The sequence below is a fragment of the Bactrocera oleae genome, chromosome 3 (assembly GCF_042242935.1).
Source record: "Bactrocera oleae isolate idBacOlea1 chromosome 3, idBacOlea1, whole genome shotgun sequence".
Classification (NCBI taxonomy): Eukaryota; Metazoa; Arthropoda; class Insecta; order Diptera; family Tephritidae; genus Bactrocera; species Bactrocera oleae.
The window spans coordinates 4,922,146-4,949,244 of NC_091537.1; the positions used below are offsets into that span (position 1 = coordinate 4,922,146).

Here is a 27,099-nt window from a genome sequence, read left to right on the forward strand (position 1 = left end):
TTTTTCATTCAACATAATTAGCGTGGATGACTACACTTGACGATCGTATAGCATATTTGTACGATATGTTCGCTAAGCTAACTTTTCAGCAAGCGGAACAGTATTCATATTTTCTAAAATTTTATATTATTATATTATATCGTAGCAGTACTACGCTTGCTTCTTTACACTTGTTTATGTCTTTTCCATACAAAAATTGTTTCTTTTCTATTATTAATTTTTTCTTATTTCCTATTGGTTTTTATCAACCAGCAACTGAGTTAGTTCACATGTTTTCCACTAATTTGTTTATAAACAACTTGAATAATTAAGCGCGATCTGTTATCTTACAAAGGACGGACGTCTGCTTGCATTTGCCTTAAGCTGCCATCGCTTAGGCGCTATGCTCATCGTATTGCGCGATAACGCTAATGACTTTTACGCTCAGCCGCTCTGCGCAGCCGTCGACGCTAAAAACTTGCAGTTTGCTTTTTAAGCCAATGCATGCTCATTGCCAGCTTTCAGATACGTTTCTGAGTTTCAGCTGCAAGCACAACGCAAACAACAAGTTGTCCAAATATTGCGATCGTAAGCGAAGCTTAGCGTTGTGCTTGTGCTTCTCACAACAATAAACAATAGTAATAACAACAATAAGACATATACTTACAACAACATTCCGAGTTATAACAGCAAGAACATTAAGAGTTATAACAATAACATTCCGTGGTATAACAACAACATACAATCATCATCATCCAAGCAGCAGCACTTCCAGTAGGTATCTTGTGGGACATTTTGGAATTTATATGCATTTCCATTGCGCTAGCACCGCACTCAATCACATTCAGTTGTCAATCGGGCCTTGCGCTTCGCGGTCGCACAGTCGGTTTATTAGAAATTTTTCTTATTGTTAACGTTCCAAAACACTCTGTTGCTGGCTGTAACAAAGCAAAGGAAAATAAAAACAAATAAATGACTGATTACCCAGCGACGAAGACGTGGAAGGCGTAGGCAAAGCAAAACAGCGACGTGAGCAAAAGCTTGCTTCACACATATGTGTACGTAATACACACACATACACTCATACATGCATATATGGGTAACGTACAACGTTCGCGTTCGCTGCTCATGCGCATGTGTACAAACTCAACCGCATTTGCCACAAAAGCGTAAACTTTCGGTCTCGAGCGCGCTGAGCACATTCGCTTAGCACAGAAACAGTCAGCGTTTGCTCGCGTACGCACGCATGCGCAACACTTTCGCTTTTCGCTTTTGCCGTTTGCCAGTTTAACGTCGCCCTTTGTTGCTGCCTTTTAGCTAGTGTACGCGCTTTAATTCGTTCGCGCAGGATCAACGTGTTTTATCCTTCGTAAGCAACGCTTAACTGTCGCGTTTTGTGTGTGCGTGTTTGTGTGTGCTTTGCTTGTATGCATTTACTGCATGCAATTTAACATTCAACTTTACACTGCGCGAGTATGCCACAGCCTGCGTAATGCTGATTGGCGAACGGAACACATACAAATTCTACATAATCGGTTATAATCTATTCGGCAAGACGTTCTACACGCACGCAAGCGCTTAGCTTCCCCGAAAATTCGCCAAAAATATTTATAAATCAATTATTTGTTTAAATTCAAATTGCTTGCAACCGTTCAACGCGCTTACGTCATTCCGCGTGTGCGCCGCATTAAACATACATAAAATAAAAGAAAATTCCAAAAGTGCCAAATATTTAAGCATTTTACTTGTAAAATTACAATTAAATAATAATCTAATTTATTTAACATTTTAATATTTAAGTAAACACTGCGCATATGCAAATACACTAAATCTACGTTTAAGTGCAAACACGAGCTGTACCTTAGTAAATAAGTATCCTGTGTGACGAGTGTGTGAAGCTTTTACAGTGACAATCAGGACATCATTAATTTTGAGAGAGAATATTAAATTTGAGGAGAGTTACGAGTGTGTAGAGTGAAAATGGCAAAACAACGCCTACGCATTGGTTTGTTATTAAGGTGAGTAAAAATTTGTATAAATAGAAATTATAATAACAAATTATATTTATGTGAAATTATAAATTTTTGGGGAAACCAAGTAAAAAATTATAACTTAAACAAAAGGTTTAAGTAAATTTTTTTTTGCTCCAAATTTAAATAACAAAATATAAAAAATAATAAAAATATGTAAATGTTAAAAAACGGTTTAGGAAAATATTTTTTGCTCCAAAACTTAAATAATAAATATAAAAATATGTTAAAATTTTATCAAATTTGTGCTGCATGAAAAAAAACTTAAAAAATAAGTTTTTACTTAAATATTGAAAAAATATATATATAATCAAAAATAGCAATGCCAAAAGTTACTGTATTTGTGGTTAATGAAAATTTTGTTAAAGAAAATAACTTATACATAAATAGTTTATAAAATTGAAACAAAAGAAAATTATAAATTGGTAATTATATTAAACATAATAATATAGAAATAATAATAACACCGAAAAAATAATACTAAAAAAACCATTAACGTATAAACAATCTAACTTAAAAAAATAATAGTTCAATAATAATAAATATTAAATAAAAGAATGGCAATAATAATAATAATATACAATAACCAATATAGAAAACATAAAAAAACAATATTCGAAATATCACTCTACCTTAAAAAAATATTAAATCATTAATAATAAATATTAAATAAAAATGTTGCAAAATTTTAAATGCTTTGTGCTTAATAAAATTTTTTCAGAACAAATTTGAATAAAAAAGTAATATAAAACATATGGTTTTTAAATTTGAAGCATTAACCATAAAGTTAGTGAATAGCCACATTTTAAACAATTCAACGATATTCTCATTTTTTAAGAAATGTACCAGAGAATTTATTTCAAAATTATTGTTCACTTAAAGAATATTTTTGAAGAAAATTTAAATTCTGTATAAAATTTACTATACAAATGAATTTGATTTGAAACTTTTTTCTATCTAAACGCCAGTTTGAACAAAATATTTTGCTGATTTTGAGAAAAATAATATTTTTATTAAAGTTAAAACCATTTTAATTGTATGATTACTTTTTATTATTTCAATATATGTATTTCATTGAAAATTTTCTACAAAATTAGATTAAGTAAAAATAAAAATATATAAAAAAATTTACATTAAAAAAAATATATATATTAGTAAAAGGTCTAAGTTGTAAACAATATTTATGCATATAAATATAAAACAAAAATATAATTAGAAAGTAATGAATAAAAAGTTTTTCAATTATAATTTTTTTATTACTCATTTACAAATACCCCTTTTATGATGTGTTTTAAATAAATTTTTGAGTATTTCTAGTAGTCAACTAGTATGCTAATATATTTTTTATCTTTACTCAGTTGTTGACATTAGTTTCTAAAAACTATGCTAGTGGAAATAATCAAAGTTAAATAATTTTTTTTTTTTTAATAAAATCAGTAATAAAAATTTTTTCACGTAAGAAAATCCTTGAAGCCTTTCAAACTACAAGGCCTTTCACTCTTAAAAAAACAAAATTTTTACGTCCATACAAAAGATCTTCTTAAAAGATTTATACAATTACAGACAATTGCACACACGCAAATAAAGTTTATCGAAGAACATCTTTGGCAAGCTTCTAAAATTTATTCCGCACAACACTCGCTTGTTTTAAATTTATTTGTTGGCAGTGGCAAGATAACACTCGCTAAGAAATAAAATTAGAAGAATAAAAAATAGAAAAAAAAATAAATAAATGCAAATTAGCAAAAAAACGGTAATTATTTTGGTGGCGATACCGCCTAAAAAGCTTCCGTCAAGCACTAAGCGGGTCTGCACTGCGTGAAAATTCAAATTAAAAACGTAATTAAATTGGCGACGCTTCTGCGCAACTTAAGCCATTTGTCGAACTCAAGGGCAGCACATTAAGCATGCGCACAATAAAGCTGCGACAAAAAACATTAGCAAAGAGGCAGCAAATAAAAAGAATGGATAATAAAAGAAAATTAACTGTCAGAGGCATAAAACAGTAGATATGTTTGTACGGCTAAGTAACTAAAATTTAGACTCTAAATGTATTTATACTCGCCCATACTTAGATAAGAGTGAGGTGATTGAGACGCACGCGTCTTAGTGACATATATATATATATGTTATGTATGTACAATATATTATTTGCATATGTTGATAGTCGTTTGAAAATATTGTATGCTCGCACATAACTTGTTTCTTACATAGGAAATCACTAATTAATTATCCAATTAATTTACTTATAGCAAATTTGCGAAATGTCACCTTGATTTTGAAACGCATTGCTGGTGCGAAAGCAACTGCAAAATACCTAAACGCTATAATGCGTCAAACTATTTTGCCCAAACGCGACAAAATTTGCAAGTCAGATGACAGTTTCGCAGACATGAAAGAATTAGTTATTTAAATTAAGCTAAAGTTATTAAACACACCCACTTGCACGCAAATAAAATTAAATAAAATCAGGCTTTTGACTGTGGGCAGAAATTGTGTCAAGGTGTTTTGGAAATTTATTCTAAAATTTTTTTATAGAACTAGACACGAAGCATGTTAAAAATAATAGTTATATTAATAAAAAAAAAAATTTGATTTAATACGCCAAAAGTTACAATTGCTCATTTGAAATATTGTTTTGATTAATATTAAAAAAAAAAAATTTTCGAAAAAATTTCAAATAATTATTTTTTGGATTAAAAGTGCTTTTTTGCCTTTTCTTTAGACTCTTCTCTTAATAATCGATAAACTGATAACTTATTTTTCTATTTTTTTTTTGATTTGTTAATAACTTTTTTTTTTGGTACTACAAAAAAAAATTAAATTTCAGCATTCATTTTCACTCCTCCACAAAGCCATCGCTTACCCTGCTTAAATAATTATTAGCAACAAATTATATAATATTTTTGTTTTCCTCTTTTTGTCAAATTCATTACTTACTATTGCTACCCGCATCAATTTCAATGTACTATTTGCATTCCAAAGCAAACGCCAAACCAATTCGAAAGTCAACGTTAATGGTGAATGAAGAAATGCTTCCGAGCGACAATTTGATACCTTTGTTGGCTGTGACTTTACATAATAACTGCCATATGTATGGAATAATATATGATTACAAAATACACACTCCATATCTTTAAAGCGACTGCTTAACCTTCAGATTATTAATTTATTTACGAATATGTGTGTAAATGTGGGTAAATTTTAATTAACTCTCCCTTTTCGATTGCATTAAAAATGTTAGAGGAGGAGTAATGAGTACTTGTAGCAACTCTGATAAAAAATATCGAGAGGATTATGCAATGAAATACAATTTAATGAAATGAACATAGTGTTGATGAAAAATTCAATAATTGGTAAAAAAAAATAAAATAAATCGTATGATATAAATAGTTTATAAGTGAAATAACAGAAGAAAAAAATATAACACAAAGTTGAGATGTAGATATTACAAAAAATGAATAACTCTAAGAGATTTTATATATGTATTAGTTATTTAATATAAATTTCTCAATTTTTAAATTTTTCTATGAAAAAGCCAAAAAAATTTAAATTTTAGAGCGCATAATTAAATATTTTATATGAAATTAAAATGCTAAATACATTATTTTGTTAAATAAATAGATCTTAAATATTTAATTTTTTTTACAGAAAAGAAAAATAAAGCGAAATATGCAAAAATTAATAAAAAATATCAAATATTGTTTTAAACTTTTAAAACCAATTAAGTACCAATTCATATACAATTTTTTTGAGGTTTTTTTTGTTCTTTGAAGCAAAATATTGCACACAACGAAACGAATAATTCAATATACAATAATTTTAAAATGTGAAAAAAATAATTAACTTCATACAAAATCTAATCAAAACTTAACAGTAAATCATGTAAAACAAAAACAAGATATAAATAAAAGCAATAAATAAAAAAATTCAGCTAAAAACTAATGCAAATGACCACAAAATTAATTAAAAGCAGATTGCTATGATAGGTTTACCCACTTTTCAAAAGCCAACCGAAGCAATAAAACTTGCACGTAAAGCAACTCGCGTTTATTGTGCAATTCTCAAAGCGAAAAACCGCAAGCAACAAATGAAAAATCGTTTCAAATTAAACACTTCTTTTAAGGAAATCGAAACACACTCAAGCGCGCCGCAAAACTTAAATTATGTAAGTTGCAATAGCTAAGGAAGAAAAAAGCAAGAAAAAAACAACAAATTAAAGCATACAATGCAGGCCCATAAAATGCCTGAATGGACCAATAAAATGCCGCAATAAATTTTAGCTTATCAAAAGGTAGGCTACAAGCGCTTGTTAAAAAGGCACAAGACTTATATATGATAATAAGTAAATCAGTATATACATTAGTGTCTAAGAAATGACATGTACTTATGCTCATATCTATTCGAAGAATCTCCAAACACCACACAACTTATTTTTTTATTGCCATTGACTGACCGGCAGCGGCTGTCAGCGCACAACTCATTTGCAACCTACTTGCATATCAAATGAAATTATAACAATAGCACGATGTTGTTGCTTGTTTGTTGTAATGACAAAAATGCGGTAGGCATATGTTGCTGATTACCAACGAAAAGCAAAAAGACAAAAGCAAACAATACAACTATAACAGCAACAGCAACAGCGCTTGGCAACATGGCAACAGCAGCAATCAGCATGTGTGCGCTGGGCTTGCGTTGGTGTTGGTGCTGGTGCTGTTTGCGGTTGCTTGCCGCTTATTTAAGTTTCACTTTCATTTTCAGTCAACCTACATAAGGCTTTCCTTGTGTGCGTGTGGCGACTCTGGCATAAAGGTATGATACATACAAACAATATAAAATGTAAAGCGTGTTAACGAAAGTGGACGAGCAAAGACTTGCCAATGTGAGAGAAGGAAGCGACGTGGAAATGAGATATGTATATTATATATGTGCATTTGAATATGTATATATGACAGTTAGATTATATATTATTACGCACATATATTATATTAATATGATTATGTGTTGTATTAATAAGAAAAATATGTACTGAGATAAGCGCAAATTTATGCGAATAGATTTGTTGCATGCATTGCTTGCTGTAAGGTGTAGTAAAATAATAAAGATTATCTGATACCTTATGTAATACAGTAATATATTTTTGCTGAGGAGCATATTTTTCAAAGAAGGAAGTAATTTATTTAAATAAGCGCAAGTATCATCTAAATATGTCAGTTTGTATAGCAAATACATATATGCTATATTGATCCAACCCAAATAATATGTTTGGAGATTGTAGCCTTAACTTGGACAAGAATTTATGCCGAATTTCGTGCAGATTTCGTTCTTGTTAAATAAAAATGTTTTTAATACAAGAACTTGATTTCGATTGTTCAATTTGTAACGCAGCTATATGATATAGTGGTCCGATTGCGGCGCTTCCGACAAATGAGCAGCTTCTTGGGAAGAAAAGTAGATTTGCCAAATTTTAGAGCAGTATCTCAAAAACTATGGCACTAGTTCGCGTATACCATATACAGACGGGCATAGCTAAATCGCTTAAGCATTCTTCACATTGACTCATTTGACTCTACCTGCAATGGGTTGATAAACTTAAAATTTTTTTTAAAAAATTGTTCAATATTTTAGAAAAATATATTTATATACAATGCGTTGAAAAGATCATATATTTTATTCAAAAGAATTTTTTCAAGTACAATATTTTATCAAAAATATATATATATTTTTCATTAAAAAATTAGTAATTAAATTAAATATTCACACACGTTGACCCATTAAAAGTATTATACAAATTTAAACAAATTATCTATACATAAATTAAGGTAAAGTAGACTTTTATAAATATTAGGGTGGAGCGAAAAAATTTTTTGATAAGTGTTCTAGAAGCTGTGGCGAGTCCTCTTTCTGGCCAATTAAAATTTATCAACTTAAAAAATTTTTTTATGTCATTATTGGAGTTTTAAAAAAAGTTTTAAATGACCACATGCTTTCCTGAAGCGTAAAATAAATTTTGAGTTAAAAACCTTCAAATTCGGTATATTTTATATAAACGTGAAGAGTTTAAAATAAAAATTATTTTTTTTTTGTCCAAAAAAATTTTTAATTGAAATTTACTTTAGAACTGTGCGCCTTCAGGAGTTAAAAGAAATTTTTTTTTGTCCAAAAACTTTCTGCTTTTATAATCTACAGATTTTACCCCCAGGCCAAGCAAAAAAAAAATATTTTTAATAAATATATATTAGGATGGGTAAAAAAAAACTAGTTTTTTTCGCTTCGTACTCTGAAAAATTGGTTGGTAGACACCTCTTAGAAAGGTTCTCCAAGTATGAGCTCTTAATTGTAACGGGAAGTTCCTCCGTCTAACGGTTTTCCATTTTTTTCTTATTATCAGGCAGAAAAATTCATAACCCGCTTAAAATTACTTGGAAAAGTATTTCGTTTTGTGGATTTTGTAGGATTTGAATACTTTTCAAAAACTGTATATTATGATTTTTTCGGAAACCTAACAGTTAAAGATATTAACGATTAAAGTTTGACTATCAAATTCAGTCAAATTCGTTTTTTTTTCTTTTGAATTTCATAATTCAGCTCATAGTCTTGTTTACAATATCTAAATGCATGTATAGTAGATGCCTCTTAATTAATGCAATCATTAAGGGAAGTAAAAGTCCATATTGACCCTGATAAATTTTCATGGCCAGTTGTTGGCTTATTTATCGTTTGATAGCAAAATTTGGCAAGCACCACCGAATTTAAAATTGATTTCGTTTTAAAGCTTACCAAAAAATTATACAAATATTTAGTATAAAAATTTATCAACTTCGAAAGGAAAATTTCGACAGTTTAAAACAGTTATTTATATTTTTTTTTACTAATCACACACAGCATAGTTAACTGCTGCCTTTTCAAATCAGTACTGCGCACTCAGTGTATAAATTGTGAAATTTTTTATTCAATAACTAGCTCATCTCTTCCGAACACATTCACTTAAAAGCCGTCATCCCAAAATCCATTAAAGTGAACTGATTATGTCAGCGCTTACGAAGCCATCTCAGTTGTTTTCAATTTAATTTCGTTATTACGAGTCTTTTGTAGCTGTATAAATTAATCAAGTCAGCTGACTAATTTACAAATCAATGTAATGCGGTTTGTTAATAAATTTGAACCTCATCCGCCTTGGAGTTAGCTGCCTTTTTGCCAATTTCGCTTTTGCTTTCATTCCAACTCGGCTTTTACGATGGGCAGCATGTTGCTAACGCTGTTAAATGCTAATATTGTATGTTGCTTTACAAATGAGTGTATGTTGTTGTTTTCTAATTTATTGCTTGTAAGCTATCAAATTATGTTGTTTTGGTATTTTTTACTGTTTGGATTTCGATACATTTTGTATTTACCTTTATTGTTTTTGTTGCATAATGATCGGTGAGCGAAAGATCACATATGTCTGTAATAATTATGTAATATGTGATAGCTGTAAATGTTGTTAAATTTGTTTTTAGCTGTTTCTCAGTTGTTGTATTGAAGTTGCAAATGAAATGATATGAAATTTTTCATGGGTAAAATAGTATAAAAAGCAAATTAGAGATATTTTTATGTCACGGATACAAACACTTACAGTTTAAATAGTTTTTTTTTCATGTTGTAGTGCCTTAAAACTTTTTCCACATAATTTTGACCAATTCTGGCTAGTGGACAATACCTTTCTAGTTTAAACCCCTGTTTAGTTTGCGTAGCAGTGCATTTATGGTTACCTGAATACCTCATGGTCTTGCCGCACAATACGCGAAACTACTGCCCCTAAGGACAGGTCTTACTAGCATGCGAAGGTCAATTTTTATAAGTGTTTAGCACTAAGAACACATTTTCAAAGCATTTCATTTTTATAGCATCCAATAAAAATGTTTCCTGCATCTTTGTATGGTTGTTTCCACTGATGAGGTATAATATTCATACATTTTCAGAGTCAGTTATAAATATGATCCAGATTTACTTTTTAATAGGCCTGAAAATATTTTTGGTCTCCCATTTGTATCACAACATTACCAGAAAGCTTTTGTGAGCTTTAAAAAATGCTTTTGTGTGTCTTAAAAAATTATCATTTCAATCATTTGTAATAGCTTGACAAATATTGCTTCTACAAGTTTTAGTCCCTTAATATAATAGTTTTGTTTAAAAAAAAAATGCCTCTTTTTTATTTGAATGTTGAGTAGTAGTGGTCAAGTAAATTAGTGTAACATAGCAATTGATTACCGTTATCACAATATTTTGATCTGCTTGAGCAGAATAAATCGTTACCTAAGGAATAGCAACTCCGCAACATTCCTTAAAGCTAATTAAAATATTTTTTTTTACAAAGGAAATATTATATACGCATTTTAATATATAATTTTTTAACAATTTTTTTATTAACAAATTTTAACTAATTAAGCCACTGTCAAATAAGCCGTCGCCGAGCCATTCCATTCGCAAGCCTAACAATAACTCATAAAACCGGTATGCACTACAATAGTCGCCACGACATACAAAACTAACTAAATAAATTAGTTAGCAAAATAAATTACGAATGGCATTTTCAATTAATCATCAAGTCATTGGTGGATAAACAGTGGCAAGCGAGCGAATGAAAAAATAGAATTGAAATGAAAATAAAACCAGAAAGTGTAAAAAACAAACGCTGAACTCGTGTAGAGAGCATTTGTCTAGCAATGACAGATGATTTGAAGATGATTGACAGTGTGGCGCATCGCAGGTTTAGAAAACTGGCATTAAATTAATTGGATTTTGATAGATGTGGAAGATGTTTTCGTCTGCACTTATTGACGCTTAAGCGTTGCGCTTGCTGTTTGGCTTATAGGTTAGTGAACTGAGTTGTGTTTAAAAAGTTGATGGCTGTTAAAAATACTAAAAAAATGTTGCTAGTTGAAGAGTTGCTATTAACAAAATCTGAAAAAAATTTATTTAATTAAATAATTTAAAGATGTTTTTAGTTTATTAAAAAAATGAAAATACATAAGAAAACTTATTTAAAAAATATAAAAAAAGTATAAAAAATAGTAATTAATAAAATTTAATTAAGTAATTTAAATATGTTGTTGGTTAAAACGATTTAATAATATAAAGTCTAATAAAAACGAAAAAAAAAATATTTAGAAAAATTTTAGTTCAATTTAGATACGATTTAAATCTATGTTATATTAACTTTTATTGAAAAACTCGAATTAGAAACTGGTACGCATATCTTTGCTTCAGATCAATGTTATAGTTTTTGCTTTTAATTTAAATTAGCATTCAATTTCTTTTGTTGAATTTGTCTTTAAGTCCGAAAATCTAGTTTTCCACTAAAAACCAATCCTTCTCTTCCTCCATTCTTCATGGTATATCTACAATAATTCATCACATCAAATTGTGCACTTTAAAAACATGTTTATTTTGAGCTCTTAATTGCGACCTTGAACCAACAACAAGGTGCCTAGATCTGAAGTATGCGTATCACAATTGCCAATAATAATTCTTTTAAAAATTTTTTTTTCACATTTTTTTTTTAAATATTTATTTTGTTTAATTTTTTGTTTTTAAACGAATTTTTTCTCAATTCTTATAACTGTTATTTTAGAACTCTTATATTTGAACTGCTTCAGATTGTTTTCGCACAAATTTTGTGCAAGCCAACTGGTTTTGTTAACCTGAAATATCAAAAAATATTTGCTAATTTATGTAAATACTATATTTGGTCTGTGATATTATTATACTCTGAGAGCAAAATTTTTTTATAGTTGACTAACGATTTGATGACGTGCTTATAATTCCAGTTAAACGAGATTTATAATATTTTGTAGCAGATTTTTTTTTTTTTTGTTTTAAAATTTTGTTGGATATTTTTGTAATTTTTTAATTAAAGATTTTATCAGTAAATTAAAAAAAAAAACATTTCAATAAATATCTTTGTATTCGAAGTATTTTATAATTGCGAAATTTTTATAATTTTGTGCCACTATTTTGATAATACATGTCAAGCTCCGTTGAATATTTTTAAAATTGTTGATTTATGATTTAGTCTTAAGACTTTTAGTTTTTAGAAATGTTTTTACCTTTTTATTACAATGAGTTTGTATATAACTTAATGTGCAACTTATCACTCAGTTCAAATTTCAAGGTCCGGCATGCCATTTAGATGTTTGGTACCTAACACTTGAGCAGTATAAAAATTAGTTCTAAGTGTTGTTGTGGAAGAACTTCAGATGCCTAAAGTAGCTCTCAAACTTTCAAACGCTCGAAAACTATACATTATTGCAAGTAATTACCGCAAAAATAAATTATTTTTTATGTACATATAAATTTTATTTATTTATATTCACCTATATGTATTGTATATTTATATTATTAAACCCCAAAAAAGTGCTAAAATGTAATATTACTGAATACAATTTAAAATTTTAAAAACAAAACTCCACTAAAACAACCAAACACACAACGGCGCAAGTCACAATAAACGTCAATCACACTCATCGCAAATTAGCATTGAAAAATTGTTATAAATTAAACACTGTTTTCCATTTTTTTTTTTGTTGTTAATTTATTATTAGTCGTGTTTTTGTAGCGATTTGCTGTTTTGGAAGTTCCCACTTGAGTAACGAAAATTCAAGTGCGCCACATGCAATAATTTTAGTTTTTTGCAATTTTTAATGGGACTTCAATCGACAAGTGACTTCATGTTCTTTGTTTTTGCTTTTTGAACAACGAACTTGAATTTGTTTTGGCATAAGCAGCAAAAATTTGAAGAGTAAGGCACGTGATGTGTACCATGAAAATATATGCACAAATGTGTGTATGTATTTCCTCTGATTTATTTACTGCCACTTGCAAGCACACTTTTGAAATAAAAAAAAAACCAAAATATGTATATATGGATGCACACACATACAATGATATATGTGTCCGCAAATTGCACTTAATAACAATAAAAACATTTTTCTTAATAAATACAAGTGCACAAGCACTAACACGCCAATTACTTGAATTGTCTACACTTGCCACAAGCCAACAAGCCAGCCAGCTAGCTAGCAAGCGGCTGTGCAACAAATGAAGCAGCAGTGTCAGTCAAAGTGGCACATGGCCTTCCAGTTCGCATCGGTGGACAACGATGGCCACTCGAAATGAATGACGCGCCGTAAAGCATTTAAAATTTTTGCACAATTGCAAAAAGCAGCTGCTTACATACGAGTTCGTATATATGTACATTTATCGTATAAAAACATATGTACATGCAGAGAAATACATGTGTGTTTGTGCAATTCTCTGAATTGACTTGCATTTGCATACAGGCAACAAGAATTCCAAGCAGCATAACACGTAGTGTCTAGGCGTGAAGAATTGATATTTTCCAGCTAAATACACAGCGCTTAGGGGCAATTGAGTTTGTCGCTTAAGTCTTTTATTTGGCGGAGCCAAGTGCGGCGGAGGCGCATCTGCCAATGGCGATTGACCTTATGCTTAACGTTAATGAGGTGTTGTGTATGCAAGCGTTGGTGTTGGCAAAATTTTTGCTAACAACAACAACAATAATAATTAAAACAACAACAAAAGCATTTTAAAGTATGTACTTATTAAGAAACTAATTTATTTAGCGCCTAAGTGGAGCAATTGTTTTTTCGTGTTTGTTGTTGATTTTTTGTAGTTTTTTTGTTGTTTTTGTTATCTTATATTTACTTACTTTTTTTTATTTGTTTTTCTTTTTTAATATTTTTCTTATTTCTTGTATTGCTTTAATGCACACATTTTGTTTATCGCTGCTATGCGCAGTAAAAAGATATAATTGATATTTATGCAAGTTGACGTTTTTCCGCTGAAATTGATTGTTTATGGCGTGTCCTTGAAATTCGCACAAAGCCAATGTGCAACGCCGTGTTGAATGTCAATGGATGCTTCGCGTGTTGTTTAAGCCAAACAAATTGCTTTGATAGTATGGCATATAATTGTTTTGAAAAATTAAATCATTAATAACAGCTGCAAAACGCTGGAATGTGACAAATCGATTTCGAGCAGATATATAATATAAGCAATAAGTAAATATCAGTTTCGGTATTTATCAAAGACGATTATCATTAATCGTTTTTTTTTTTTTTATTTGTTTAAGTGAAAAAATTCCAAACTTGTTATTCTTTTTAACAACAAAAAAAAATACATTTTATATTAATAAAAAATTTATATATATATTTATATTATATTTTACACAACAAAAAATATTTTTAAGGCAATATTTGATGAAAATCATAGCACTTTTAATTTAAAGAAAATTTCAAATATAAATTTAATTTAAGTCGCAACTATTTATTGTAGCTTTATCATTGTAATACTTAAAAATTCAAATTTCTTAAATTTATACAGTTTTCAAATTATTGTTTTTTTTTTATAAATTGTTTCTTTTTATTTAAATTTTTTCCTCTTTGTTACTTGTAACTCACAAGATTGGTTCTAAAAACAATTTCTAATTAGAAATAAACAATTTATTTTGCAAAAAAAGAGTAAGTAAATTTATACAGTTTTAAAACAGTTTTCTTTTTTAATTTTTACTTTATTTTTATTTGAACTTTTCCCTCTTTGTTACTTGTAAGTTAGAAGAATAGTTCCAAAAAAAATGTCTAATTAAAAAAAAATTTATTTCGCAAAAAAATAAGTGCCAATGCTTACACACATTTTCGCATATTGTTTGTTGTTATCAAATTAAATTTTTTAGAAGTAAATAATATAGGTATACTATACCTTTATTAGAAATGTGTTTAGTTTCAACTAATTTGCTCATCAAAATTTGTGTTAAATAATTTTTCTCGTAACTTGTATTTATAGAGAATTTATTTGTTTTACATTTTTGTAATATATTAAAAATAAAAAATAATTCAAAATCGCATGCAACTAAATTATTTTTCTCTCTATCTTTTTAGGTAAGCAATAATAAGCAGCAATATAACTAAATATACGAGTATGTATGTGTGAGTATTATGCATTAGTTTCTTGATATTAAGATGCTTTAATATATTTGCCCACTTTACATGCTTTGGAAATCAATTTCATAATTTTCAATATTCCTTTTTTATTATACAAAATTATACAAACTCTACTACTACTCTATTGACACAATATTTTTATACAAAGTTCCGTAAATAATTTTTTGAAGCTTCACAGTATTTCATTTAATGAGTTTAAGTAAACAAACTTACTAATTAATGAAGCATTAGGACAATCTGTTGATTAAACCCATTTTTTAAATTAATTTCCTACCTACTTAATAAAATAAGCAGCGCATACAATCAAAACTCTCATAACAATGCCACAATCAAGTGAAGCACACACAACAGCAACAACAAAATGAGGACGATCACCAACAAGCCACAACAAAACTTTACATAAATTACGTATTCAGATGAAAGTGAAATCTCTTTCAAGCACACCACTAAATTCAACACAGCAGCTGCAGCAGCGGTTAACACAACAATAACAACGAACTCTTCGCATAGCAAGTTTGCATGTGATCGCAAACCGCAACGACTACGAAAGTGTTAAGTGCTGCTGCGAACACCAACACCAACACAGGGACATCACTGTCGCACACACAAACCATACACGCACACACTGACACATTAACTGACAGTCCAACTTGTTGGTCGACAGTGAAATTGTGAAGATGAAACTGGCGCGAGAGTGCCGTTTTCACTGCCGCATGTGCGCACAGCGGTCAACAATGTGAGTGTTGTTGCTACCACGCAGTGTTGTTGTTGTTGTTAGCGCCTGCGACGATGGTCAACGGTGAAGTGCACTCATTTGCTCATGTTGTTTAGGCATCACATCAGCTCTGACTTGAATCACTTGCTCGAAAAAATGTGTAGCGCTGTTTATACAACATCTCCGTCAAGACGAATATCATGCGACGCATAACGTAATCGTTGCTAATGCGTTTATTCCATAGCGTGAATGTGAAATGCACGACGCATCGCAGCTAGAGTGACAACTATGCTCTTATATATTTATTTGTATACTTACGTGTGTGTATATATATGAATTTGTAAAAGTTATCTTGTTGGTCATTGTCGTGTGGTGTCATTACCGCATACCAAGAGAGCTATCATGCTGAGCTGATACCATACATATGAGTATATACTATATGTTCATATATTGTATTACATGTTTATCTGGTGGCAAATATATCAACGTTTTGCATACAGACTCTTTACACGAGGTGTTGCTCATGACATGTTGTGGTTAGGGTTTTCTTTAATTGAAAAAAACAAGATTTTAAAAATACAATTTAAGCAGAGAAAACATGTTCTATAGACAGAAGAAAACTTAAGCTGTTAAAATCGATATTTTATTCCATGATATACATGACACAATTATTAAGTAAATAAAAATGCAGCCACATACATATTTAAACCTTTCAGTGTTTGTGTACGCACTATGCATATGGAAGAAAATGTTGATCATCCCAATCACTTTCACATTTTCCACTACAAAAATATAAATGATCTTCAGCTCGTCAGTTTTAAGCTGCTGCTAATGGATTTTGATTGTTGAAATTATATTTTTTTCTGCATATGCGTTATATATACACAGTTGTAAGTGCAGAATGATCAAAGCACAGTTTTAGTGAAAAAAAAATTTCATTTTAATCAATTTTCTTTATTTATATAAAAAATTATTCAAAAATGTGACTTACTCGTTTAGATGCTCATTAGCATAACGAAATGAACGCAGTTTTAAAAATTCGGAAACAGTGTCTGTTTCTCCACGTATTCGTCTATCCAAATTACATTCTTACTAATTTTTTTCTAATAATATACTTGTATGTATCATGCCAGCCTGAGCACAAAGATTTTTGTAGTATAAAGAAGATGAACTCAACTTTGATATCACTGTATCGCTTACTATGACTTGAACACTTGAATAGAATTTCCAACAGAATTTCCAATAGTATTTCCAATAGAAAATTTCTAAGCTTGAATACACTAATAATAAAAAAGCAGCCAGTTAAATGCTATAGTGGATATTAATCCATAGCAAATTTTGTGAAGATAGTTTGTGAAATAAAAAAGCTTTGTTTCTAAGAACTTGATTTTGATCTTTCAGTTTGTATGGTAGCTATATGCAATAGCGGTCCGATATCAGTGGTTCTGACAAATTATCAGCTTCTTGCGAAAAAATGATCGAGCGCAAAATTTCCTAGCGATATTTCAAAAACTGGGAGATTAGTTCGTATGAATACAGACTCTTACCAGCATTTTTTGTTAGTAAGAAACTAATCAGGAAGACATTCAAAAAACATTTTTTTTAATTAAGAGCTCTTGATTGCAATTCTAATATGAAAATTTGAATAATAATAGCGTTCAAATTGAGCTGTCATAGCAACAGCTGAACCATAATATTATGACATAACCACAAAAATATCTATTCTACAATTATAAATTTCAAACATAAATAATACTTAAAAATTTAAGCGAATATATACATATATACTTTTTTGTAACACTGTAGTTTCGGCACACAATTGAATTTACTTTCATTCATTTATCACATAAATTTCCAATATTACAACAGCGCTCATCGTCATCGTCCACCCGCGTTTAGGCTGTGAAGAAGCTCACGCATGCATCCTCATTTCACACACTCAAATACTTGTGTGTAGGCACGTCTGTATGAGCTCATAAGCACACTTAAATCAAAATCAAAATCAAGTTTGCTTATGCCAGGCACGTACTTGTAAATATGACATTTTTTTTTATATAAGAAAATGCAGAAGCAAACAAAAAGTGTTCGCTAACAGTTGACTCGCTCATTAGCATAACAAATAAAGTAGAAAGTGTATATATATAATATGAAATGGCTGCTTATCAATGGTTATATGTTTATGAGTGCAAGGTCGCAGAAAAACTTTGGTCTTGCATAAAATTTTTTAAAAGTCGAAGACGTACGGGGTGGACACGCAGGTGAGCTGATTAGAGGAACCGCTGATTGGCCGACATTGGTTGGTATTATTAATTAACATCCGCTGAGCGGTAACTAGAAATGCATGTGTTTGTATAACTATTTATGCACTTTTTTAATTTTTTTTTTTTTTTTTTTTGTTATTTAACTTTATATTTATTAACTGTTTTGAGCCATTTGAATATTACTTAATATTTTGACATATGACAAACGCCTGCCGCAACTGCAGTTGATTTATATTTTGTCGTGTTTGCCAATGATGCAAGCTTACAGATAATTTTGTGTGAAAAAGTATTTCCGTATGGCTTACTTACGGCACAGTTATGCATTGTTGTGTATAAATACATGCTAATTACGTGTAAATTTGCATTTATATTAGCGTTAATTAAGAGAAAAAGTAAGACTTTAAATGTATGCAGTTATGTTTATGCTTAAGGATAAAAGAAAACAAGAAAAAATATTAATCAACTGCAACGAAGCTGTAATACGCTTCACAGGAGCATTGTTTATACCATAAAAGGGTGTAAGGGACAGTGTATAAGTGTCAGTTTGTATGGTAGCTATAAGCGTGAGTGCAATGTTGCACTTAAATAGCTAAGTAGCGTTCTTTCTCTGATTCAATTCTTAAATAATTTCTAAGCACGAGCTAAGCTACAAATTTGATGCTTCAAAGAGTCAAATTAATAAATTCATTCAACTGAAGACTTAAGCAACGAACCTGTTGTATGCAGAAGTCAATGTACAAAAAAACTACGAAGCATAAAAGGAATAAGCTGCCAATCTACTGCATCAAAGCATTATTTGTTTTCTTCAAAAAAGAAATGAAATTTAAAAATAAATTCGTACACAAACAACCACTTTCAGCATACACATTTTGCTGCGCAAACAATTTTTTTGTATAAATTCTGTTAAAAAAGTAATTTTAAATGCAGCACGCGCTAACTTTGTTTCAAAATGTTTATTTTTATTAAATATAAACCAACAATATCACATACCTTACAAATCATGTCAGCCCCAATCGTGTTTTAGTTTATGAATACGTCTACTTTTTCACAATTAACAAACAACTCTCTGGCGCCTACATTCTAACCGGCCATTTGATTAAATATGCTTTTATGCAGATGTGATTTGCAAATTAAATTTTTAGTACAAATCTAGTATTTACCCTATTGATTTTTGGTTTTGGTCATGCAGTAATTATTCATTTGAACGAATTCCTTTCTCAAATCGCGCTAAGCTTGTTCAAATTTTCAATTTGGCTCGGTGTAAATTGCCGAATGCTCTGTACCTCTTTCTGGCAATCAATTCTTGGCTATCACACGAGTAACATCTTTTAAATTTTTTCTGACAATAATTAACGATACAACAAACATTTCTAATTGCTTTGCAGTATGCGGGCACAAACACAAAAGAAACCAGTTAATCACGTACACTTTCTCTTTAATTATTCTAGTGATTATTGATGAGTTGTGATCGCTTCTTTGGTGGGAAAAAAGAATATATACAAATATAAATGTTTTTGATTAGTGAAGATTTTTAAGCAGTTGCTTTCAGTTTTCCGTTTGCATAAGCTTTTTATGAGTTGATCATCTGTTGATGCAGCTAATTTGGTAATAAAAACTTTCAATTAATTCTGTTTTAGTGTTTTATAGTAAACCTTGGGGTATTATTGTCTTGTATGTTGTGATTATTTGAAAAGTTTTTGGTTTTTTCAACTGTAAACTAGTGATTAATTCAACTTTTTGCGTACAGACATTACAGGTTATAGTTTTTATATTGCAACATGTAGTAATTTTAACTTCATTTTTAGAAACCCTTAGTATAAATTAAATTCAATGAGCACTTTGAATGCAAACCATCATTATTCCGCATATTTTGAAATAAAAGTCAATATTTTTCTAAAATTTATATAATAATTTAATATATACATATATTAGGGTTGGTGAAAAAAGAAATGTTTTTTCTTTCACTCCGTACTCTGAAAAATTGGTTGATAGATACCTCTAAGAAGGGTTCTCTAAAGATTAGCTCTTAAATGTAGCGGTATTTTTTTATTATCAGATAGAAAAATATATATCGCGCTTTCAACTACTTGAAAAACTATCTCGTTTCATAGATTTTGTACAAAATTAAATGCTCTAGAAAAATTCACATTTTTTTTCTCTTTTTTATTTTATTTTGTTTAATTTTTTTTATTTTAATTGTTTGTTTCCCGTTGGTAGGCATTGCTGTTTTTCAGAGTACTAAGCGAAAAATAAACATTCGTTTTTTTTTACCCAACCTAATATAAATGACATTTTATTTCTATAATTTTAATATAAATTAATAAATATCACAGCAAAATACGTGTAAGAACTTGCTTTCTCAGCAGCAAAGCACAAATAATTTCATTAACAAAAGACTTAAGCTACAAAATTGATGCACTGCAGAGTCAAACAGCAAATGAACGACATGAGCTAAAGACTGAAGCAACGAACTTGTTTAATCAAGAAGTCAATGTACAAATAATTTGCAGCAACAATAAACTTAAGCGATGAATTTGCCGCATTTGAATGACATTAATCTAAGTAGATTTCTATGCCATTTTTTAGAGCTTGCAAAAATCAACTTTAATTGGGCTATATTGTCTGTTAATACTTGGAAAATGCTGCTATGATGGTAGTATTTAAGCGCCTATAAATCTAAATAACTATTTTTTAAACAAAACCCAAGTAATGCGAGATTCTTCGAGCAAAAGATACCTAACAATATATATTCAGGTATACCTAAGAAATATGAAAACTGGTGGAAGCGTACTTCTTTACATATGTACTCGTAAATATCAGGTTTGTAAAACAACAATTATTGGTGGCTCTTAGTCGTATTTCCAGATCATTGGGTTATCGTGTTAGATAGACGCGTAACCAGCTGTAAGTTGAGATAAAATTTAATAATAATTATGAAGCATTAAATTTACTCTGGAAAGGCGAGGCAGTTGATGAAAATATTACAATTCTTCGCAAAAACTTACGTATTAAGAAAAAAATTAATTTAAATAAAAATAACATATTTTTGTAGTATAACCCTAAATATGTGTTTAAAATTTTTTTTTGGAATTTAAATTATTTTTGAAGTTTAAGCTCATTTGCTGATGCGGTGACAAAATCGACTGGCAGCACGTCGCGAGCTGGTTTTTCTCTGAACTCTCAAGTTCTGCTTAATCGATTTACTTAAAATTTTATATAGAGCTTCACTATACATTATACTATCGCACTACAATAAGATTTTTGAAAATTTTGTTTTTAATTTCGGACGCCGAAAAACAGAGAAATACCGAAACATATTTTTCAAACATCCTCCATTTTTTTTTTTAATTTTTCAAAATGCTCTCGTAGTACTATAACTACATCTTTCCTCTTTAAGGATCGCTCAATAATTTCCATTTCAAGTTACTGCGAGTTCTGATATCCTGCACATCAGGACACGCCATTTTTTCATCAGTACCCACTTTGCTGGCCAGAAATTTTGAAATTTTTTTATTTTTTTTCAATATTATATATGATTTGTACTCTTTAAACATCATTAAAAAACATATGGAAAAATGCAGTGTAAAAATATTTGTTGCTTTTTTTATCGGGTCCTTTAATCGTTTCAAATTTTTTTATGTATTATTTTTTGCTTTATTTGAATTTTACTTCAATTTTTAGAATATTATTTACTAAACTTACTATATTATTTTTTTAATTAAATTATAAATTTTTTAAATATAATGTTATATAAAAATATTTCGAAAATTGTTCGCTCGCATTCAATCTTTCACTCTATCTTTTACTTATCATCTTACTTAAATCAACAAAAACTTATTTACATATATATATATATATTTACCTTTGTGTAGTATATACTAATTTTTGCACTTAAAGCATAATCCAAATAAATAAATATTAGTTAATCATTTATTACTTTTATTTACATTTGTATTGCCGTAACACTTTCGTTTTCTCTTCGTTCATAATGCTTAATTTGCCTTACACTTCCACATTCATTTATGCCAAGCTGAAATAAGTGGGCACACACGCGAGCGCTGCAAATATTTCACAATGTTTGTTATTGTTGTAGATTCGCATTTACATTAAAATTTTGCGCAGTCGCACGCATACTTTGCCGTCTACACAGAAATAGTTTTGCGCTGTGCACACTTTGTTGTTGTTTGGCTATTTGCGCCACGCACACACAACTGGACGGCGAGTATTGTGCAACAAGCTGCAAAAATGCACACTATGTTTCACTTCGCATTCGCAGCATTTCGCTTCGTCCCGCTTCGTCATTTCGGCATATTTGCTTCACCTTCTTTGTCGCAATTTTTTACTTTGGCACATGAAAATCCACAATGCGGTATTGACTTTAGTTGACTGCATTTTTCTTGCGTTGTTTTTGTTTGTGTCTCTACATTTTCAAGTTTTGCTTTATGATTACGTTTTCTTACTTATGGCAAGGCAAAAAGAAAAGAAAAGAGAAAAAAATATTTCTATTCTTCCATTTATTTCATACAGTTTACTTTATATGCTTTTTTCTCTTTATTTCACTTTGTGTCTTCACGCTGCCACCCAGTTTTTCGTGTTCATTCACTCGCTTATCACACATTGTTGCTGTTATTGCTATTTTTGCTTGTAATTACATATGTATTTATGCTGTTGTCATCTCCATTCGCGGCGAACCTTGTCTTCGCCGATAGAATTGCAAATGCAACACTGAAAATTCGTCGAAAACATTATTGTACATCGCGCTTGAGCTAAGCGCCACCGTATGTTATTTTTCAATGTTTTGTTTTGCGCATGCGCATAACGCTCTTTACAAGCTGTGTAATTTAAGATGCGACATTTGATTCTGTGCGCGTTGTAAAAGGCGCGGCGTGCCGGTGACTCGCTATTAAATGCTTGTTCAAGAAACTAGCCGCTGCTGTTGAACAAGCTTTTGCTTTTGTAAATACTTGTATGAATACTTGTATGTATGTGCATTACTATTGCTATGACAAGTCACATGTTTACCTCCAGTTACGTGCCACGATAAAAGATTACGTCCACATGCATAGCAGTCAAACTAGTTGTTTTGTCAAGCGATAGTATTTTCTTACGATTGTTGGATTTCTGTTTTTTCCTTATGAGTCTGAAAAATTTCAATTTCGATATCTCGTTTAATTGGTTTAAATTTTTCAATTTAAATATTTTTTTTTATATTCGTCTATTGGCATTTTTAATCTAATATTTAGAATACCAATAACTCAGTTTAGTATATTAATTTTTGAGAATCGAAATTTCTTTAGGAATTCTGCAAAAATATTTATTTTTAGTTTTAATTTAAAAAACAGCTAAACATTTTTCCCAAATGGCTACCAGCAAAGTCTCAGTTTATAAATACTTGCAGATATATATAGTCTAACTACCTTTCTCAAGCATAATCTCTAGTTCAATTATGAAATGATTTTCTTAATTATATGTTTGTTATTTCGTTTCTAATTCTAACAAAGCAGGGTTGCAAATTTTTTAAGTCAAAAAATTTGGATTAAAATTAAAAATTTTATTATTTAATACCGATGTTCGGATTAAAAATAAATTTTCATTTTTTAATCCAAAATGTTTGATCTGAAAATTTCGTATTTTGGATTAAAAATTAGATATTTATTTTTTAATCCCGATTTTGAGATTAAAAATTAAATTTTCACTTTTTACCCAAGATGTTTGGGACTAAAAATTGAAAACTGAAAATATCATTTCCTAATTTGAATGAACGCGAAAAAATGTTAATGCTTGAGATTTAAATTTTTCTTTTTCATTTTCCATTCCGGTAGTTGGGATTCAAAATTAAAAATTAATTTTTAATCCGGTTTTGGGGCTTAAAAATTTTATTTTTATTTTTTAATGCGGTTTTTGGTATTCAACTTTTTTTTTTTAAGTCCCTTAGTTGGGATTACAAAATAAAAAAAACTAAATTTAAATGTTAATTAAATTATTTTTTAATGCATTATTTGCAACCCTGCCACAAAGCATAATTTTTCTTAAATACAATCTTTATTTTTTGTTTTGTTTTATTATTCATACACAGTTCGCTAAATTATTCCATTTAGGCATGTCATCACACAAGAATTAGTGAAGTGTGCCGTTTTGATGCAATAAATGCCACATTTATGCTTGCAACACACACTCACACACAAATACATATATTTAAACATTTTTACGACGTGCAACTGCTTATTCATGCGAAGTTTTCCAAAATTGAATTTTTATTTATTTATAGCAGCTCATTTCTCACCACGGTTGCTTCTTGCCGTCAACTACCACTCACTACAAGTATTTCACAATGCAGTGAGTAAAGATATCTGCGTATGTGTGCTAAAGAATGCTTAGGCAATTTACGCCAATAATTGCATAGTTGCTGCGAACTTTTATTACCGTTCCTGCAATATTGTTGTTTCATTGTGCAAATTTCCGCATTTTAACATTTATGCTGATTGCCATATTTATTTCACGCCCAAGAATATAAATGTGGCCGCTGGCACAAGACCTGTGCGCGGTTAAGCTGTTTGTCTGTCTGCTTGTCTATTTGTTTGTCTGCTTGTCTGCATGTCTGCTCGTTTGTTTGTTGCTATTCATATAAGTTGGTTTGGCGATTGCGTAGCCACAAACTCGTCGGTGCACTTCAATGCACTTCGCTGCAGCCAAACAAAAGACTTAAGCGCGCAACTTGTTTATTGCTGTGAGTACATGACAAAGCTGTCAAATAGTGGTGCGCTTACAGTTTACATACAATCGGCGACGCGCATTTAGAAATAAAATTTTATTAAAACGGTTCTTTGAAAGTGTAGAAATATTAGTAGGTGTGTGCATTGACGCACGTGGCTCGTTGCGTGTTCAGTTGGACACGTACTATAAGTTTGTTTAACTATGCTATTGCTTGGGGCACTGTAAGTCTGTACCCACCAACAGGTTTGTTGCAACTCTAATGTGTGTATTTATTTTTCTGCTTAATTCTTAAACACTTGTTTTACATAACTAATTTGCTAAGCGGTTATTATCATGCGATTTGGTAAGTTTGCCAGCGACAATATGCTTTAGTGCTTGGCCGAACTTAATCAATTAGTTCAAAATGTATTAAAACCAAAAGGCGTGGTAAAGTATGAGACACTGCATATTTAATTATTCAGCAGTGAAAGTGAATTGACGCACTCTTAGAGGTTAGCCAGAATCAAGTTAAGACTACTAAAGGTCACCTCTTTTTAAGAATTGAAGTAATAAGGCGGTTAAGTAATTTTTGAATGACATTTTTGTTAAACAAAAAATAGTTTATATTTACTATACCTATATAGCTTTTGTCAGGGTGTTTAAACTACCCCTTGAGTCAATACTGCCTCGAGCAAAAGTCAGTTCTTCATCACCCGACTCAGCATTTATTTTAAAATATACAATGCTAAATGCCACGAAAAGCCATTTTGTTGTTATTTATTATTGTAAAGGTCTTTTAGACAATTTCAAACGCATCTAATTTCTCAATTTATAGATTTGGCTAGATGACTTCTTTAATTAACCGCACCACCACCAAAACTTTTTGTCACCTATTGTTTTCTGAGCAACCTTTTGTTTGGTACTTTCATCGCAGTGTTTTCAGGATGAGTATTTAGGGATCAATGTTTGGTTTTTTAAGTAGGTGGCAACTTTATTCAAACTCATTTGAACGACATAGCTTTAATCTCTGTTTTGTATATGTTGCGTATAATATATATTACTGAACAGCTGAAGGCCTTGTCGCTAGTGCTGTTATATTTTATAGGTAGTATAATTTTTTATAATTGCAATTTCTTTAATAAAAAAAGAATATATATATACATGCATATTACTTAAATATAAAAGTTAGATTCAATTGTTCAAACAGGTGGCAACTCGCATAATTTTTTTTCAAGAAAAGTGCTTAAGTAAATTTTTGAAATAAATTTATTTTCATATATATTTTTTATTTAAAAAAAAAAATTAATTAATTTTCAAAACAGGTGGCAACTCTGATTAAATTTTTTTTTATCGATGTATGCTGAAATTAATTTATAGAATAAAAAATATAAGTTTAATATTGTATATATTCAAATTGAACTAATTTGTGGCAACTCTTCAAAATAGCTTGAAACTTTATAGCAAATATTACCCGAAATCGATCGCAAAAATTTTCGCGTAACACATACAATGGCTTAAAAAACTATACAAAGAAAATATTTATAACATATACGTATAAAATATACATACCTGAATTTAATATCTTTTGCAATATTATAAACACGGCTGATATTTTTAATTCATCAATACAATATATACAATAACTTAACAAGTTCAAAGTCCTTGCCGAAAAAATTAACATTTATTAAATATAAATCCACCTGTGACATTTGCACCAAGACATAATTCAATTCCGATTAAAGTCAAAAAGAACTAGAGCAATGTGATAAGAATCATGAAATTATTCATTAAGACTGTTTACCTTCAAATTTGATTAACGGTGGTCGGCAAACTTGTTCACATATCTGATTTAGAGACACTTGCTAACGCCTCAGAGTTTGCTTTTCCATTTATTATATAAATCTAGCGGTGTTTATTCATATAAGTGCATGTGGGTATGTTCAGTTGAACGATTTTTGCCCCAACACTAAATCTAGGCAATGTAATATTTACATAACAGCAAATAAATCAACGCATTACTGTCACCATTCTGGGTAACTGTGTCACTGTTAAACGCAGCGAGCGTTAAGAAAATATAATATATATAAATCGACAAAACGCAAGCAAAACAAATTTGAGATTTAGTGACTGCACAAGTAACATAGAAAATACGAAATGGGTGCAAAATCTGGCATTTTACGAGTTGGTGCTAAGTTTTTCTCACAGCACTATGACTAATTGAAACTTATTAGATTTTTGTGCTAAAAGTTAAAGTAAAGCCTTTTAATTTAAATTAAAGAATGAAGCTAAAAATATATTATCAACTGAAACTACTTTGTGAACTATTCACACTCGAGCGCTTATTACGCCTGTGGCATACAACCTAAGATACCACGACCAAGAGCACCACCACCACCACCACAGCAAAGCTATAAAAAAAG

At 30.0% G+C, this 27,099-nt stretch overlaps 1 protein-coding gene across 1 annotated transcript in view; it reads left to right on the forward strand.

The window, feature by feature from the left end:
- Positions 1-498: 498 nt before the first annotated feature.
- The window catches only part of LOC106627614 (uncharacterized), a 48,323-nt gene continuing 21,722 nt past the window's right edge, over positions 499-27,099 (forward strand). The window contains exons 1-2 of the mRNA XM_070107316.1: positions 499-753; positions 1,780-1,997. Of these exons, the coding sequence (XP_069963417.1) occupies positions 1,960-1,997 (38 nt within the window). The 5' untranslated portion in view covers positions 499-753; positions 1,780-1,959. The remainder of the gene's footprint in view (positions 754-1,779; positions 1,998-27,099) is intronic.